Here is a 20,048-nt window from a genome sequence, read left to right as displayed (position 1 = left end):
TTTTGAACAGGTGGTTTCACTTGGAAAGATAATCTCGCCAGCACTGCGTGTGAAACAAGTGCTGCTCCCGGCTCAGTGGGAGAAAAGGACCCTGTCCCTGTCTGCTCTGTTTTCCAAGAAGAAATCTGGCACTTTCTGCTTAGTTGTGGGTGGGAGTGTGATTATCAAACTTCCTCACGGAAAGAGCCCTGCAATTGCTAACTGCAGAGTAAAACTGGTTACGGGAAAGAATGAACCGTGTTCTTAGACACCAGCTGAAAAGAAATTGAAGTGTTTATACAAAAATTGAAAGTGTTTACAAGGAGAAAAAAAGGGATTAACAAATCACTCACTGCAAGTCCTTCTTTCACAACATCCAACAGCAATTTCTTTTGCTTTGAATTTGTGCTACTGAAAAATGCCAAACACATTTTCTGCCAATAGCTGTCTGTCTATTAAAAGAGAAGTAGCAATCACCCTTCAAATACAGGGTAAGCAGCAATGGTGTTAACAAACAAAAATGACTTCAACCATTTCAGGTGAGTCTACTCCCAGAAATGGCCTGTGTGTCTTTTTTTTTTTTTTTTTTTTTAACCTAAACTGATGTAAAATACAGACTAAAAAGCAGTTAAGAGGTTTAAATTTGCAGGATTTGGGCACTAGCACCAATGGAGAAAATACTAATAGAGCCAAACTGGTGTTCAGATACGCTCACTCTGAGAAGACTTTCAACACTTTTTTCTTGCTAATAATAGGGGGTGTGCACATCTTTATAGCGGGATATAGGTTTAGAAATCAGTTAATATGTGCAAAGGCCACTACTTGTGCAAACACAAAATTCACCTGTTTGTACAGCTTCTATGATAATTCGCATAAATGAGTGACTATTCAAGGAAATGGTAGCATCCATTTGTAAAACCACCCTGTAAGTTTACAAATGCAAAATCAAAGAAACTGCGCAAGGTAATGTATGCAGATAAACATAAAGTTTTACCATATGTTTAATTCACTAGTCATTACAGCTTTAATAATGCTATAGATTATAAGTTTTTAACTACAAAGTTGAATGTAAAAAACATTATATTATGAAAAAGTCTTGTATGAAGAAGAAAAAATAACAGCTACAAAAGAACCACCATAAATGTTAGAGCAGTTGTCACTACCATAAGGACTTTTTTCCTAGTGATTCCGTTATAAGCAAGCTAGTTGATTATATTCTCACTTTCCTTATAACAGTTGCCAAATTTTACACCTGCAACTGTTTTCTCTCTGATATTCCCAGGATAAACACATTTAGCGTGTTTGCTGTGAACAGAGTAAACTGATCTATGTGCAATTAACAAAATCTCTGTACATCACTTGCTAATCCCCACACCCCTGTGAGAAGGTAGCCACCACCCGACAATAACAAAAGTCCTAGTGGCTGCAGATCAATCTTCCTAGGTGCTCCTTTTTTAATAGCTATCTGTCCTTATTTTGAACTGCAGAGCAGTGCAACCCCCCGTAAAGTCCAATGATCAGGATTCTTCACTGTTTTCAGATACAATGAGAAAATGTATGTCAGATCTGTTCTCCGGGGCTTTTTGTAGACAGGGCAGGCGTACACGCTTCCTTGTTGCTTCTTTGGGTCATGTGGGGCTGTTGTGCTGACAGCGTACACATGGACTACAGGAAGACTTGTGAACAGCACCTGAGAATGTTAAAAGAGACACGAGGCTCAGCATGAGAGTACTTGAATAGGGTGTCTGAACTCCAAATTCTAGAACTAGATTCAGTGATGGCCTGCAGCAAAAGCACCAGCAGAGGTACATGTGAGAACGCAAGTCCTATGCTCACTATCACAGTGGCAGCTCAGGGACAAGAGACATCAGCAAGCCTGGAAGGAAGCGGCAGAAACCTGGAAAACCACACACGCTGGAAGTAGATGGAAAAACAACAGGGTGGCTCTAGGAGGGAGACAGACTATTGTCTTCTTTCCCGTTCTTTGCATCTTTGGCTAGGGTTCCCCATTCTTTCCCCGCTTCTTGTTCCTTGAATGGCAGGACTGGAGCTACAAAGTTTGCACTAGCAAACCTTCTTGTTACCTCTGCACTGCTGGCAGTGGAGCTTCAAAGATCCAAGGTGCCTCCTGTATGTTTATCCAGACTAGATCCCCTCAGGTCTTCCAGCAATATGAAGTATTCATTGCCGGGGGGGGGTGGAAAAAAGGCCTAAACCCAAGCACAACATGGAGGCTTGCTGAACACTCCAGAGCACTTGAGTAAACTCTATGGCTGAACATGTCTTTTGACAACCCAAGCAACAGAAACTACAGCCAGCAAGATTTGGTTTGGAAAACTGTTCTCAGCCAGGCACAGAAATGTTTTACCTACAGAGGGAATCACCTTAACTCCAATTCCAGTCATCACTAGTTTGGAAAAAATTTAGCAATGCAGACAATGGCAGCTTTCCCTGGACAGTGACCACAGCATCTAATCACTGCTCCATAGCTAGATTTTAAATCTGCTTAGTCACATCAGCAAAATGTAACTGCATCTACGGATAACTGAGCATAAGCCCAGAACTAATACTTTTCCTCCTATTCAAAAACAAATGCCAAGGATTTCTAGTCATCCAAACACTGACCTCCACAGCAGTTGCTATCAAACCCAGTCCTGGGCTCTGGAAGTTGTATAGGGTCCCACTTGATCAGTCAAAAGAAGGCTGACTATGGGTCGCACTATTTTATTCAAACATAGCTGTGTTTCTAGGGCCCCTGAAGCCAAGAAGCCCAGCATCTGGTCTGCTCTACTGCTGTGCATGCTAAATTTGTTTGCTGACAGAAGTCTTTTTGTTCGGTTCTGGTGGGTAAACACTCTGTCCTCTTCACAGCCCTGCTAGTGTTTTACCGCCTTGAAACCTATTGTGAAACCACTGCTGCAGGCACTCAGAATACTTTCTGGTATTCTCTGAGCACACCATATTATGCCACAGTCAGTCATGTTCACTTGATCCTTACCTTTGGTGCTGACTCGACCAGCTTACTGTTTCTGCGGTCCCAACCTGCCCCTTCAAGGAAAAGGCCATATATGTAAGCCCCACCAATGTCAGCAGGAGGAGGTCCAACAACATCTTCTTTCATCATCTTGGTCACTTCATTGTGTAAAACAACACTGTCGAGTGCCCACCCTTTTGCTAAATTCATGCGAGTTGTCTCTTGCCTCACAGCAGTTAGGAATCCCTAAAGAGATTGAATATGACATAAGGGGTTTTAATAGACCTTGAATTCACCCACTTCCAATCTTTTGTCCTATCTAATTGACATCAGCAGTATAAAAGCTGAACCCACAGAATCTCATGTACATACAAAACCAAATTCAGTAGTGTAAATCCAATGCTTTCTTATGCTGTCCCAGTACCATGCATTCTTATATACTTGGTGTGCGTGTATTAGTGCTAAGAAGGTTGGTTTACTTAACATATCAGAAGCTGCATGTACAGCTCACCTCACCTCACACGCCTACTTTACAACCAGCCACATGGAAGGAGGTTTACAAGGCCACCAATTAATGTGCTTTGTGAGGTTCCAAATACAGGTAGTTGCTAAGCCACAAATAACACTAGTATTTTATGTGCTATATTACTCACCTTTCCTTACACCAACATTGTAAAAATGCTTTTCAGTCCTCGTGAAGAATTTTCAGAACACAACGGAAGCGCAAACTGGAATCATGCAACTGAACAGTGAAATGCCTCTGCCGCTTTGCTCAGTGCAAAGCCTTAATATGCTACCATTGTAGACACCAGCAAGATAAACTGAGAGCACTTCAGCAGCACAAGATGAAACTAACTCTCTGTTCTAAAGAGCTACAATCTCATGACACAGTTACAAGCTATTGTAAGACAACCCAGGCTGAAGATGCTGGTTAGCTCACCTCATATAACTGTCCATGTGCAAACACACAGCAGTGCGTGGGAAGTACTTTAGCCCTAAGAGACAGGAGGGTAGACTGCTTTGCACGTCCAGTGGACATGCTGTAGGTGTACACCTTATTCTACCTTACGGAAATCCATTTGCATTGCTAGTAGGTGAATGACTAAAACACAAAAATTGGAGATGCAAGAGCAAGAGGGAATTACTGAGAAGGATAACTACAAAGGAAGAAGTTTCAGGACAGAACCCAGAGCAGAGAAAGAAGCTATTTGGAGACAGAGATGGCAGAATACAGAGCCACATGGTGAACGCACCAAGGTATTAGAGAGCCAACAGCACAGCTAGGAAGAAATCAGGAGCAATGAGGGAATTGGACAAGCTTTTTATTTTTCCTCAGTATTCACATTGCAGGATTCTCTGTTGAGCCAAGTGTTGTTGGGCCAAATGAACGGAAAGAAGTCAGATGTGGAAATGTTAGTATGTTGGTCTGCTGAAGGCAGAGGCCAACCCCTGGCTGCTGGGACTGGAGTGCTTGTTGCGTGTGCTAAGCACTTTGTAGCTATGCAATACCCTTTAAGTTATGAGAACATGAGATGACATTCATGAACTCAGATTGGTTAACTGGTAATGGTTGCCTCCCAATAATACCATTCCAAAGACCCCAGGACAAGTGTTTTAAAGAGGTTTTGTGATAGCACAGGTAATTACGATTGCATTTGAAGTAGTTGAGAACTCCAGCATATAGCTAAAGAAGACAGGATTAAAGGCCAAGTTCTTCTATCAGAAGTGCCATTAAATGGAAGCAGAATCCTTGTAGTTAAATTGTGGAATTTTAATCTGTAGAAACTTGCTAGAACCAACAATTTAAAATACACTAAGTGTTGACTTCTGGGAGGCCCCAGAAGGCTACTGGATCGCAGATAAACTGAAATATTAAAGAAAGAAGAGCCTGAAAACAACAGGACAGAAAAATGACTCTATTAAGGGAATCAGTTCAAAGGCACCGCGGAAACACTGGAATAAAAGTCAGCTCAGAGCTGTGAGTTGTCTTCAGGGATAAGATTTAGATTGTAGACTGTTCTTGCTGAGATGGCAGGACCGTCTGCAGTGGGACTTGTAACACTTATTTGCTCATTTGAATGAATCCTAGACAGTGTTTAAAGACTACAGCTGTGAGCTGGAGACCCAGCTGGGTATCCCAGAGCAGGTGAACAGCTCAATAAACAGGAAGAAAGAATCAGTGGCTTGAGGTGCCACTGTACAGCTGAGGGCTTGGCTCCCCACAAAACCCTCTGTCAGGAATGTAAAAGACCTTGCCATGACATTTGTTTTGATTTCTGGAAATCTTTGCCCTGCTTTTTTTTTTTTTTTTTTTTTTTTTAGTTTGTTTGTTTGGGAAGGGGGTATTTGGGGGGACTGGGGGGTGGGGAAGGGTATGTTTGAGGTTTCACATACATGGAAAATTACTTCTTCTTTCTTTATCTGCTTTTTCCTGAACTTCTCCCTGGCCTATTTACTGAAGGCTGCTAAAGCTTTGTCCCTTTTTTGCCTTCTAACAACCCATGCAAACTAACTCTGAGCCTTCCAGTGAGCAAGAAGCAGGCATCCATGGAAGCTATGACAAGAAATATGGAAATCAGTTAAGTCTATTGCTTTCACAGTCATACGCTCTCCTTTACATTGTTTAGGAGGTTCCTTGTTTGTCACTTATTTTGTAATTTCTACAGCAAGGAAATTATGGCAGTTTTACTAGAATTAAGTGGGCACTGAGGAATGGAGGCATTGTATTTCATATTCTTATCAGTATTCACATTGCTTTGGCATCTAAGGGTCTTAGAAAAAGGCTGAGGATTCATTATGCTAAGTACTGTACAACCAGAACAGTTCTGCCTCACAGGGCTTAAAATTCATATCTATGACAAGTGACAGCAACTGGATACAGAGATGCAAACGAGGAGACAATAAAACAGTATCAGCCACAATATGGAAACTGGGAGGTAGAAATGAGATATGTCAATTTTTTTGAGGAAAAAATCCAGCAACATCAGATCAACTTCCAGGAGGGAAGAAAATTAATGGCCCTTCTTGTTTTGTTCTTTCCAGTTATCTTGGCCCAATGCAGACACCCAGAGGCAATCAGGTTTCTTTTACACAGAAGCCTGAGCCTGCCCTCATTTGTATCACTATAAATAAAGATTAACTTCCGTGAAATTACTGAATTTATCCTAGTGTATAAACAGTCCAAGAGAAGGCAGAGTCAGGTCCTATATTACTTTTTATTGCCAGAATGCCTCATTCTCCCAGTGCTATAAATCTACTTTATGGTCTTGTGTTGTCCATGACATTTATCCATTGACTATAAAGAAGTGAGATCTATGCAAGTAGGCAAATTAGAAATTACTTAGGAGCTGCATTTCATCTCACAAATGAAAGGATTTTTCTGACAGTTTCTCAGGTATTACAAACAAGCCATTAGAAATGCACTACTAATACTTCATCACATCAACTTGCTTGAGAAGATGAAAATCAATTTTCTTAACATATGAAGTACTGATTTTAAACACAGCAATATGACTATTAACAAAATAATAGTTAATTAAATAGAAAAGAAGTCCTGGCTCAATTGAATTTCTTGTAGAATGAGCCACTCCCACAGCCCAGGTTACAGAAAGTGGAGACTAACAATAACCATCTGATTCCTAGGCTTGTGATCGTCAGCACAAATAAATCAGGTAAGCACATCTCATTCTGGGATTTTTTTTTCTCTGCACAATATGTATTTCTTTAGACTTTAGAACTACAGTTATGAAATCACAGCTTGGGGGATATTTGATTATTTGGCAGCTTTTTTTGAGAAATCCAGATGTATGGATCAAAAAAAATCGAGGATGCCCAATTTGGGCTGGCAAAATTTCAGAACTGACACAACCTCAAAGCACAAAAAAAGCCTGCTAAAGCAGTCAGTACAAAATCAGTATCAGGTCTTGCTCATCTGTAGTGAAAAAGCAAACACCAACAAAATCAAAAGCCTGTTAGGGTTACACCCAGCCTGATCAGAGGGAACTGGGGTTGTTTAGCCTAGAGAAGAGGAGGCTCAGGGGGGACCTTACTGCTCCCTACAACAGCCTGAAAGGAGGTTCTAAGCAGGTGGGTGTAGGTCTCTTCTCCCAGATAACAACCTACAGGACAAGAGGAAATGGCCTCAACCTGCACCAGGGGAGGTTTAGATTGGATATTAGGAAAAATTTCTTCATGAAAGGGTGGTCAGGCATTGGAAGAGGCTGCCCAGGGAGGTGGTGGAATCACCATCCCTGGAAGTGTTTAGAAAGCATGTAGATGCAGTGCTTAGCAACATGGTGTAGTGGTGGACTTGGCACTCCTAGTTAATGGTTGGCCTTGATGATCTTAAAGGTCTTTCCCAACCTAAATGACTCCATGACTCCATGATTCTATCATTATAAAAGTTACTTAGGAATATTTCAGAGTGCCACTATCAATGTGTTGCTAACAAACCAAGTATGGAAGCATGATCTTTTTTATTAAAACTCCTACTCCTCTCCCTCATACTTTTGCTTGAGAATCTTTTGCTCAGGGATTCCGTGAGCATACTTCCATGCTATGAAGTGGTATCATCAGACAGCTGACAGGCAGGATAGATGATAGATGGATATTTCCCAGCAGTAGTCCTAGAGAATACTTGCCACTGTTGTTTTCTCTATTCTAGGCAGCTGTTTCAGCTAGCTTTTGCATTGCTAACAAGTACTGAGATTAAAATAGATCTTTAAAATAGCTTTTTGCTAAGGCTTCACAGAAACCTGTTGGCTGGATACTCTTACAATGACTCACTTCCACAACTCGCACTTCCCACAATCATCTGTGAATCATAAAAAATTTAATGAATGTGGATAGATGTGCAGAGAAACTATACATCACCTAGGTATGTATACTTTACTTCTTTTAACTCTGTTCTCAGCTGTTCCCTTTCTTGCGTTTCACTTTGTGCCAGCTTTTTATTTTAGATGGTGCAGGCAAGAGGTTGTATTTTTTATATGTCTCTGCAGACCAAGTCTGGCACAATTCTGAGGCTGTATAAATAACAAACCTTCTATTTCAAGGAACTGATTTACAAGGACTGAGAGCCAAGTCCAAACCTCTTCTTCCTGTGTCAAAGTTCTGAAACTTAACTTGTTTTGTACTCAGAGGGATTTTCATACAGTGAATGAAAAACAGATTACTGTAACAGAGGGGGAGAAAAGGAAGATAACACTGAAAGATAAAAAGATGTACTTATCCATTTCCCACACTACAATTAAAGCAACCATAGATACACTTCGTTATTTCAGTAACTTTATTTTGATCTAGCAAAAATTTCTTCAATAGATGTTGACATTAATTTATCCTACATCTATGTTAAAAATTAAATTTAGACTATACTTTGTATAGTCAAAATTGAGTCTTGAAGTTCTCTCAAGGTCTAATTTAACTGTTACATAGGAGTTAGAAAGATCAGTCTAGCAACCTTACCTGTGGATTAAAGAATCCTGTCATCCAGAACTGGTTTGGGCGGCCATCCTGCAGCCAACTGCTGAACTGCTGGTTTCTTTCAAGAAGCTCAGTAAACCAAAACCCTAAAGTAGTCGACTCCCAGGAAATCCTAAGCCATAGTTTTGGAATTCTAGCATCATACATATTATCTAAAGCATCTTGCAATTCTTCTGACATAATTATAGTTCCTGGAAGATAAGTAAAACATTCGGAATGAACTTTCCCTTAGCTTGCAAAGGCAATTAAAACTTCCAAATGACATTCTGAGTCTAATAAACCCTCTTTTGTTGTGCCTTAATTGCACACCTGTTGCACTAAAATCTTATCAGTTTGCAGTTAATTTGTTCAAACTTGTAAGACTTGATTTAAAGATAAAGGTGACAAGATAAATTATATTTCTTCTCTTATTTTGGTCAGAAATAAAGATTTCTTTAAAAGCAACTCCTTCTCCCCCCTCCCCTTATTTATATTCATTATATTCACACTTTGTTTAGAATGGGATTAATAATTTAAAACTTTTTTCTATATTTTAATGGTTTCTATACACATGATCAATGATAGCGACACACTGTGTAACTCATTTATATCCTAAGTGTGTACTGGAAGTGATTATATTCATGAAATTCACTGTTATTAATGATAACTTTGTACATTTCCATTATCAAGATTCTCAATGAGAAAGCAGTACATAGAATAAAGCTAGAGGCAATATTTTTTTTCTTTCTTTTGGCAGTGGCAATGCATACTCACATATTCCATGCATAGTATTGTTATCTCCACTAAAATATTGGCATTTACTAAGAGAGTGACTTTTCAGTAACACTCACTATTCCGTGTGCCAGAAGTTTCTACATCTTATCAGTTTGTACGCTCAATAGTACTGAGATCTGGCACATGGCCAAGACTCAGGATGTGTTCTTTATTCCAGCTAAAATATTTTACATTGTTGAAACTGGTCTGGTAGCCCCCACTTGGATTAGATGTTTGTGTAATACCAATGTTCACTGTATCATTGTATACACAACTGCTGTAATTGCCACAAGCATTACATGAAATGCCAGAGTTAGGTGGCTTCCACCACAGAACATGCAAGGGAAAGGGAAGCGGTCTGGGTGACTGCAAACAAGAACTGCAAGGAAGTAAGGAAATGTGGCTTGTAGTAAGTATTTCAAATCTCTTCTTTCCATTGAGGCTGGCAGGTCCCCAGTTCAGGAAGGGAGAACATCCAGAAATGAAACACCAGCTTTTCATTTAGAAGAATACTGTGGCCAATCTAAACAGCTGCATAACAGCATGTGCAAATCTGGTATGTTCTACTCTATATCAACGGCAGACAGGCTTCATTTTCTTCTAGCAGATAATGACCTGCTCTCTATATGGACCTTTTTTTGTGCAACAAATGCTATGAGACAACCATCAACTTTTAGAAAACTGCAAATATTAAAAAATACTGCCTATCCTGCGTTCTCTGTAATGCCTTTGAGTCAGGTTCTGAATCATGTTTTGGGATTGATAAGAGTCTTTTATAAGACAATTAATAAACTTTCCTTTCAGATATAAATTTTCTCTAACATATAACCAAGAGAACCAACATTTAAGAAAGAAGCCACTCTGTGTCATCTCCCCTTTGCCTAGAAAAATATAATATTACACCATACACTTTAGTCACACTCTGGAGGCACAAAAAGTGCAAAAAAATTATGCAACACATGTTGGTTTCAACTTCAGAGCAACTGTAGTGAGGGCAGAAAACAAGCAAAGAGCACCCTGTTTAAACCCTGGGGGGATCACTGTCGTCCAAACTAAGAAAGAAAGAAAGAACTCATTCATATCTGATTCTTCCTTGTTCTCGGGCTAATGCAGCCAACTTTCTCCTGCAGCAAGAGCTGTAAGAGAGCCACATTTTCTTCTCTATTCTTTGTGAGCAGGCTGGAGCTATTCAAATAGGGAGATACAACCAGTCTCTGCCCTGGAGCATGGTGAAATCTCTTAGAATATCTGCCCATTACAACTCAGAGCAGCTGCTGAGAACACTAAGCCAGAGTGTTCTTGAGCATAAGGTATATTCACAGTTCTGGCCTTGCCCATATAGCTGCATAAATATTCCTAGTGAGTGGGTGTCATCTCTGGCAGTGGGCATACAGTGCTTGAATTTCAGCACTAAATGGCATCTGTGGGTGTTGGGATGCATTCCTACAGCTAAAATACTCCAATAAAAATAAAAATATTTTTTTAAAATTGCCAGAAATAAAATTAGTAACACATGAGAAAAATAACGGCATCTTTCTGGAGAGAGGTTATAAAAGTGTTTGAAAAGCTGTATTTGCTAAATTGAATGAGTAGTACAACACCATAGGCTTCTCATATTTGACTTCTGAGAAGCTCAGAGCACCGGTTCCCATACGAAGAGACTGAATGTCCTATGAATGTAACATGACAGACTTGAATGTTCTATGAATCAGACAGGCCAGCTGTTTATAACTGTTATTTTGGGGGTTACTTTGTGACACTCCCTTCCCTGAATTGAATAAAGTCCATCAGAACATGACTGATGAAAGGTCAGCTAAAGGGTATTTCCATGCTCCAAGAATAATATGTACTGTAGTCATATTGTTGGCCCAGTACACGCAGTTTGGAAATCAGGATTCCCCTTTTTCATTGCCCTAAATTTATGCTATCTCACTTCTAAACCACATCTAAATCTATTCAATTGCTGTGTAGTGAATAAGCCAAATAAAGCTACACGATTCTGAGGATAAATAGGTTTTATTGTTAATAAAGGTAAATAGTCTATTCTTTTAAATTGATCTGGTTTTACAGTCATTCATTCAATAGATATAATGCTTTGAATAGACTACATCAGGACCTTGTATTATTTCATGGAGCTGCCCCTTTTACCATACCTACCACAAGCTGAATCTAAAACTGTGGAATCTGTGAAATTTGGATCTACAGTTTGAATTTAACATTTAGGAAAACCTGTATCTGGACTAGGAAATTTATGTATCTCATTTAAATGAGAGGAAAAAGTTAGGGACAAAGGAAGGATCTTAAACGCCAGTATGAACCAAAAAAAGCCTCCATCCACTGAGTGATTCTCTTCCCACAGGCACTGATGTGAATTGAGAATAACCAGGATAATTATGGAGAATATAAATGAGATGAGAAGAAACTAGTTTCTCCATCAAGCACAGTTTGCCGATAGCTGACATCATTGTAATAGGATTGGATACTATCCCTCGAGGACAATACTTGCAAGACAATGAGTCTGTTAAGCTAGCCTTAACAGTACACAGAGGAAAAACTCCATGAACGCATCAATTCATTCTTGACTGTCACAATTGCAACTACAGAAGCTGATATTTTCAGCCTTTAATCCCCACTCAAGTTTACCTGCCAACCAAGCAGGTTTGTTATTGGGCCAGTCACTCCTTCCCTCCACCACGAAGCTGCAACCCCCTCTTCTTTGTTGAACACGTTGAAAAGAAAATCCCAACTTGCTTGTAACTTTGTAAGTTTTCCTCCCTTTCTGCCTTATGGCAACAACTAACTTGCTCGTGCTTTCTCCAAGGAAAGCATTATTTATTATTCCACCCAAAGGTACAAGGTATACAGAGTGTTAGATAAAAACAGTAAAAGCTAATGTATGTTTCCCCATAGCTAAAACTTAATTTTTTTTAATTGTTGGGGGTTTTTTTGCAAGTTTTAGTAGCTTTCTGCTAGCTCAGTGACCACCATCACTGTGCTGAAAGAAGTCCTTTGCCTCAGGATTTCTTTGGGTATTTCCCTCTTTCTTCACTTGCAGCACTTGGGCACTTCAGCATTTGCAGATGATTCCCAGGAAGCTCTCAGAAGCTCATTTAACCCCACCATGCTGTTTTAATCCCAAGACCCTCAACAACTTATCACCTCCTTTTGCACCTGGTCTCCAAAATAGGAAAAGTAAATCAGACAGCCAAGCCCTGCAATGCACAACACTGTCTCCATTCTTCACCTGTAGGCCATGGTATTCTCTCCAGCTGCACCTAACCTTTCCCCTGTTCTGTTTTCTGTGTATTTCCCACCACTTTCCTGGTGCAGAATCCTCTGATTTAATTCTTCAAGTCAGGAGAGATGAAGGGAACTCAGAAACTTGAGTAGCATACGATTTTTCACATAGAAGAGCACATAAATCCTAGATTCTCTGCAACAGCTAATTCCTTCAGTCAGTAAGAAGGCAATTTGAAAATAAAAAACCCTGCAAATTGTTTTGAATATTTACCAGCTCCAGTACAAAATGCACTTGACTGCACCCACAAAAGGACTGAAAATAAAAAAAATTAAAGCAATAATTTGAAGATGAAAATCCATGCACACCTCCCAAAAAGTAGTAAAAATCACTACCCTGAGCCAGAGTAATAGAACAGGCAGATAAACCATTTTCTGCAGTTTGCTCTAAATGTGTGTTTCTAAACAGTTGTCCTGGCCAGCATCATGGAAAGCATACATAACACTTATTAAAAGGTCCAGAAATAACATTCCACACTTTGCAAAAGACAACAGGAGGCATTCTGGCATTCTTAGCAGGATGAGAAGTAAATAATGGATGAGAGCTGCTGAGCCAAAAGTAACTACGCCACCAGATGTTCTAGAATCATCCCCTCCATTCCTCAAATGAACTGCCATTGTTACATTCCATTAATGTCCTCGCTGAGTGCTCTTAATAATCTTCAAATAAAATCTTCATCCAAAAGTGGAATACACAGATGATCCCTACAAGCCTTACATACACACACTGTAAGAATTAGAAAGGTAAAAACCCAAGATCATTTAGCCCCAAAACCTATTACTATCATCAGTAGGCCAAACTAAAATTGTGTTAGTGTTAACAGTCTTAAAGTATTACGAGTCAAAACAAAACTTATCCATCTAGTGGGAATCAGTCCATACTCCTTCACTTCATGTGAAATTACCTTTCCTGTGCACTCTGGCAAGATTAGTTTCCTGGGTTTCTGTTTTTCACCACATAGATTGGAATAAATTATCGGCTATGTCTTTTGTGTCTTTTGGAGTTCATTTATATTCCTCTTGTAAGTTGCTACATAAAACAAACAGAAATTTCTTGCAGCAACATGATGCAAAGACTACCATCAAGATCATGGTATTCTGAGTTGGGAAAAAATAGTGAATCTTTACCTTATTCTTTCAGGGGTTTCAGGTCATCGTTTCAGATGACCTAGGAATTCTAAGTGATTTCTATTATGTATGTAGAAGTATATGCTACCTCATTTCTACATGAAGTTCTGGGTGTTTCAACATGTTCTTATAACAATAAGGAAACACCTAAAGCCAACACACTGGTTAGTAATGCAATGTAAGGGTGGTAAGGAGCTAAAAGTTGGTAGTGAAATAGTTTTTAATAGGGTAGCAAATCAATGACTGAGATGTACAGAAACGAGTGAAATGCACCAGTATTCCTCAAGGCTTTGTATTAACAGTTATTATTCAGATTAATCTGATTTATAAAGTTCAAAAAATATCAGAAACGCATACAAAAATGCATTATTTTTTACCATCCAACACCTTCTGTTTCAATAGTCCCACATGTATTTTCTCACACTTCTCAACCTGGCATTAACATATACCTGAAACATGCTAATGTATTGATATTAATGAGTTTTCACACATATAACCTATGCATCGTTTAAAATAGCAAAGTCCTGTTTCCCCTTAGTAATATCCCTGTTCCTGATCCTATTATTCCAAAAGCTCTGATTGCCCTCTTTTTCAGTGTAGAATAAGAGTAATATGTGATTATTATTTTTTTCAAGTCCTGGCATGTAGGTTATGTATAGTGTGCATTACATACATGAAAATAGGCTAAATTTGTAACATGGGGGGGTGCCATATTGTAGTTGCAGTGGAAAGTTTGCTTAAGCCTGGTAGAGCTTCTCCATGACAAATGCCATGATGACTTCTAAAGTAGATATTTGTACTGATTTCATTTCTTTTGCCTTCTGTGTTGGTCTTTCAGCTTATGGCTCCTGTAGGTACTTGTCTTGCAAGTATTAAGAAAAATGTAAGGAACAAAAACTCGGCCTGTAGAAACAAATCTTTATATATTACAAGTCACATAAAAGCTTTTAGAGGGATTGCTGTATTCTAAGGAAATATGTTAACAGGAAAAGGACTTCTCTCTCCTAACTCTTTAAGTACTTCACAAATATCAGCAGGAGTTCTGTGATCATGTGGCACTTATATAACATGAAAGGATTAAAAATCCAAGGTTTCTTGTATGGCCTTCACTTGTTCATGAAGTAGGTAGTTCCAAAGGGTTAGTTTGAAAACGCAAAGCTATAAGGTACCAGAAACTAATGCCAAGTGGATGCAGTTTTATGATCAAAGTAGAATCTAGATATACTCATAAATAAACGAGTTAAGCATTTGTTTCTTTCACAACAAGCCCTTAAACAGAATGTTTAGTAGGTTAAAAATTGGGAAATAAAACCAAATTAAAAGCTGTGCTTATTTCCATTGCCAAGGATTCAATATCCACTTTCAGTGCTACTACAAGCATGCTCCATTGCTGAGATTCACGGAAGCCACTCAAGGGGGACTCGGGATAACTCCCACAGAATCTCCTCACTTTCTTCACTCACAGAAGACACATCAGGGTGCCATCAAAACACTTACCAGTCCTGCCTCAGTACCTGGAGGAATAAAGAGACACACACACACACACACAATCTCACAGATAGGCCACATTCTGTTCCCCTTCTACTCAAACTCTAAGAGACTAGGAATAACTGAATGGGTCATTAAATTTTACTGCATTTAAAGACAGTATTCATTAGTGGGAGAGGGGGTTTGAAGTGCACACTCTCCAACAAAGAGCTAGAGTATTAGTATTCTGTGCCAGGCTCCTCTGTGCTTCCACAGGAGGAAGATAAGGCATGTACATAGCAACTCTATAGATCATTTACTGCCCTACAAAGAATATGGTCACCTTCTGCCAGGGGCTCAAGATATGATGTTGATAACCATTAGGATCTGGAGTTTTGGTTCAAGCCCCATGGCTTACTGCTTCTTGTCTCTAAAAACACTTCTCTATTTGGAACATAGCCACTTGAGAGGACAATCATCATTGCTGTTTTCTGATTTATGTGAAGCTCCGTATTATACCAACTGTGAAATAAATTCTGGGCAATCAATAAGTAATTAAAACAGAACTAATGGTTGGGACATAACTGAGAGTACAAAGTGCAGCTACAATCTAATTATTACAATTCGATCCAAAAAAAGTATCCCTCCAGGCAGCAAAATTTATTGGCGGAGATGCAGGCTTGTGGGGCATGGCTGCCAACAAACATGTTGGACACATGCTGAGCATCCTCATCCCTCCCAAAAGGGGAACACTGCTTAATCTGCCCTCGGGATAGAGGGACAGAACACTCTCCTAATTTGCTCAACATCTCTCACGTTCAGCTGCACATCAGCTCTCACTGAGGAGGGCTTTATATTATCTCAAGTGGAACTCAGAGAGCAACAGCAAAATTACAAGGTCCATCTATTCACATCCAACCTGAAGAATCAAATATTCAGACCTCCTTTTGCTAAGCTACACGACACAACACAAAGATGTGCTATATTCTTAAGCACACCATTTGTTTGAAAATTTAGATCTGCTGTAAGCAGCTGCTCAGGCCTTAACAGGTTCATGAAGCCAGAGCCAGAAGCATGACCAGGGCAGATATCAAAATATACATGACCTGTTTGAGCAGGCAGAATGGTTTACCTCATTGTAAAGAAAAAGGAGTACCTCAGGTGACCTGAGACGAGTTTCAGGGGAGAATCTAGTATCAGAGAGTTTGGGGGTTTCCCCTTTTCTGGGCAAAAAAAAAGTTCCTAAATGTTCTTTCCATCCCTAATTAACAGTCTATGACATGCACTTGATGTACCATGAATCTTCCAGAAGTCATTAATCCTTATGGTTAACTATACATCCAATTCTGTTTTCAGAGCAATTTTTCACTATATTTAACTTGCCTGCCCCTAAGAAAATTATAATGTTTTAGAGGACTGCACAAAAGTTACAGGATTAATGTGATTAAACACCTGGTAGAGGACTGTGCCCACTATGGAACTGAATGCTAAGTGCAAATAAATTATGTTACTCATCCACTCCTCTGCAGAATATTGTGCATTTTCAGACTTTAAATATATATTTCACAATCAAGGAAAGATTAACACATTCTTGAACGGAAAGCATTATTTTAATTTACTTCAAAAGGGACTCTATGCACTTATAAAAAGGAACTTTCAGCTCAGAATTGAAACAGAGGACAACTGTTCCTTCCAGCTTCATCTTTGCATAGTTTATTACAGGATACGGAAGCTAATTAGCCTTGGGCACATACATGAACCTCTTTCCTACATTCAGATTATAGGCAGGATATTTCCAAAGCTGCATTGTTGCCTCAGTGTATCATACAAATGATAGGGAAAAGTGTTTTGATTCTTATGTAACAAAAATACAAATTAAAAAAAATCTCCCTTCATGACTTATTGTCGAGACTGGAAAATGCCAGTATGACAGATTACAGTACTGCCATCACCCATATCAGAAGGAACTACTTTTGAGGCACTCTGACCTCCCTGTGAGGACAGTTTGCTGCCTCAGATATTTTCTGCCTCTCTGCTGGGGAACAGCAGACTTGAGTGAGATCTTAGCCAGTGGAACAGAACTATTCCTGCTTCATTTTCATTTACTGTTAATTCAAGAAGCTTGGCTAAGCAACAGTATACTTTCTTTCCTGGATATTTCAGCTCTTGCATGATGAGCAAAATGGTAAGTGAAAACCAAAAGCCGACGGTAACATCATCATTCCTTCTTTTTCGTCACTCCTTTTCTGATCAAATTTTCCATCTGCTTCTAGTCGCCTGTGCTCTTGATTTATTTTAACTGCATTCTTCATTGCTCATTTTCAGCCAAATACTCCTGTCTCTGAGAGATACAGAGTGCTATTGCCTACCTCCTGTGATGGATGAAAGAAGAACCCTATCACTCTCTTCTGACTGGCACTGCAACTCACTCCAGCTTCCATTTAGAGTCATCCTATTTGGTACAACCAGTTTCACGAACATTGCAAATCTCACCTTAAATTAGAGTCTTTACCACCTGGCCTCCCGAGTGCCCTGTCTCTCAATTACTTAGCAGCAACATTTCTACTTTGTTCTATATAATTATGTCTCAGCTTAATTTCATAATGACTGTGGCACACGACCTGTAGACCTAATTGCACAATTCAGCTCCTCTGAGCTCTGTCGAGATCCTAGAGAGAATCACGGAAGTGTAGTAGTGCTGTGGGATGTGAACTGCAATACTGGAGCACAGAGCACACGCATACAGAATAAATTAAGGTGGAGTGTCCTTAGATATGCAGTCAGGAGCTTTAAGGGCTAGAATTACTGGCCATATGATAGAAAAACTGGGGGAGGGAGAGAACAAAAGAGAAAGAAGTAGAAAGGGAGGAAATGAAGGGAAATATTTATTTAGTCATAGTATAAGCAACTGTTAGTAATAAATATTGCATCTTAATTAGTATGATTTTTAATATTGTAACTTACCATCGATAGCCAATTTGAGATCAGTCAGTGTAGTTCGAACTCTTGATATAACATGTTGCATGCGGTCAATTTCTTGACGGAGAAATATGTTTATGGGTTGAATAGCTCCCATCTTTTGAAGCTGGGCTTTCACCTAAACAAGAATAGTGCAACGATTATAAAATTTAATCTCCTGTTTCCCATGCAATAATTTTTGAAAGCAAAAGGATGTTTTTTCAATTGTATCGCATAATTCCTGAGAAAATAAACTTTTATGTAACAGATGACCATTCAAGTCCTGTGCCAAATGTAAGATTTAGCACACTGTGACTCATTAGCTTACCAAAAGGAGTTTCTCCACCATTCTGAGGGAAAGTTCCTTCTTTTTGAAGGGACACAGCAGTTCCTTCTGCCCTTGTTAGACTGCAGGGTCTTAGATCTTAAAAAAAGCCCAACCATATGCTATTCAAAAGCATGTTTGATGGTAACTTCTTCATATTTCCGAATTGTGCTAGGTGAACTTTCTCACCTCTTGCCCTGCCGAGTTGAAATAATGCTACAAATGGAGTTTGACATAACAAGCACAATATATAAAAGCTGCTACTTCCAACAGCATGTGACCCACTTATAAGACAAGGTGCTCACGGATGCATTACTAGAGAGGCAAGATTGTCAAGAAATAATACAGATGCCACAGAATTTTGTTACACCATTATGTGCACCATTTTGTAGGTAGAAGCTTTTGGCCTTCTTAATATTTAAGGCTAACAGTTTGACTCATACTCAATAGAGAACATTTTCAAAATGGAATTAGTTGTTCTATGTTACTTAAGGATGTCACAGCAAGAGTAGCAAAAGCATTCCCTGTCTCACTTTAGCGTATGATGCATATACAATGTGCTTCAGACATACACTGTGTATTCCATGTATCTCAAAGATCATTGTATACAACAGCACATGAGAGAGGATTCAGTGGCACCTACAGAAATCATGGCGCCTATACCTCATATAGTACCAGAATTCTTGATTTTAAGACTTTCACATGTTTTTCCCTGCTATGACTTGGCTTTCAGAAAGCAAATTCTTCTCTCTGTACTCGTCACCACTCAGCCAGCCACGTGCATCATCTTTCCCACTGAAGCAGCCCTAATCCTGATCTTTGCCATAGTCAGTCCCTCTGCAGGTGAAATTCTGCAAGGGGACTCTGGAACCCAAAAGAGATCTCAAACTGTAAAATAAGATCCTAAATCCAGATACCTATATGGCAATTGATTTATCATAAAAGAGCTGACCCATAGGATCAGGTTGCTAAAATAAGTTAAGAGCTTATTTTGAGCTTACTAACAAAAGATGAAGTCTATTCTTTCAAAGAGCAGAATATCACTGGAATTCTACTGAAGCCAAGTAGAAGCCACGTGACTTCGTACAATACATGCTACTTCATCAAGTGCAGAAATCCACTGAGTTTTGCTTTGTGTTTTTCTGGATATACTCACATATGTCATTGTATACTATATTATAGTATACATTATTATGCATACTGTACGTTATATACACATAGTAAACATTATTTATGATCTTATTATTACACTGAATACTAAGTTTCTGCAAGATGAATATAATATAGCAGTTGAGTAGTTATAATTGCTAGTATAAATGAGTAAATGCTTTGACAATTTCTAATTCTCAGGTTTCAACTCCAAGCCCAGTAAAATACTCTTTTTTTAACTTTATATGCTATTCTTCTTGGGAGCCAGTTATCAGCAAGGTTATTCATCATATTTTAATCACAAGGACCCATGAGTTTGTCAGACAGAATGTCCAAGAAATAGGTGCCAGCCGATTATGCTAATGCTTTGCAGTGTGACAGTTCATTTTACAGACTGAGTTAATGTGTTTCTTCCTGTAAAAGACAAAAAATTACTAAAGTCAGCTATCATTAGGCTAGAAGTAAGGCAACAAACTCTTTCTGGATAATTTACACAATGTAGTATTCTCATTTCCTTCCACACAAAATAGAGGAAAA

General features: G+C 39.1%; 1 protein-coding gene across 1 annotated transcript in view; it reads right to left on the bottom strand.

Annotated features, from left to right (window-relative positions):
* Window positions 1-713: 713 nt before the first annotated feature.
* Window positions 714-20,048, bottom strand: part of LOC130146491 (dynein axonemal heavy chain 5-like) — a 176,263-nt gene continuing 156,928 nt past the window's right edge. The window contains exons 70-73 of the mRNA XM_056332652.1: window positions 18,044-18,176; window positions 8,417-8,625; window positions 2,978-3,199; window positions 714-1,669 (exon numbers count right to left, since the gene is read on the bottom strand). Of these exons, the coding sequence (XP_056188627.1) occupies window positions 1,451-1,669; window positions 2,978-3,199; window positions 8,417-8,625; window positions 18,044-18,176 (783 nt within the window). The 3' untranslated portion in view covers window positions 714-1,450. The remainder of the gene's footprint in view (window positions 1,670-2,977; window positions 3,200-8,416; window positions 8,626-18,043; window positions 18,177-20,048) is intronic.

Source organism: Falco biarmicus, chromosome 3 (genome assembly GCF_023638135.1).
Source record: "Falco biarmicus isolate bFalBia1 chromosome 3, bFalBia1.pri, whole genome shotgun sequence".
NCBI lineage: Eukaryota > Metazoa > Chordata > Aves > Falconiformes > Falconidae > Falco > Falco biarmicus.
This window is presented reverse-complemented; position numbering and strand designations above follow the sequence as displayed.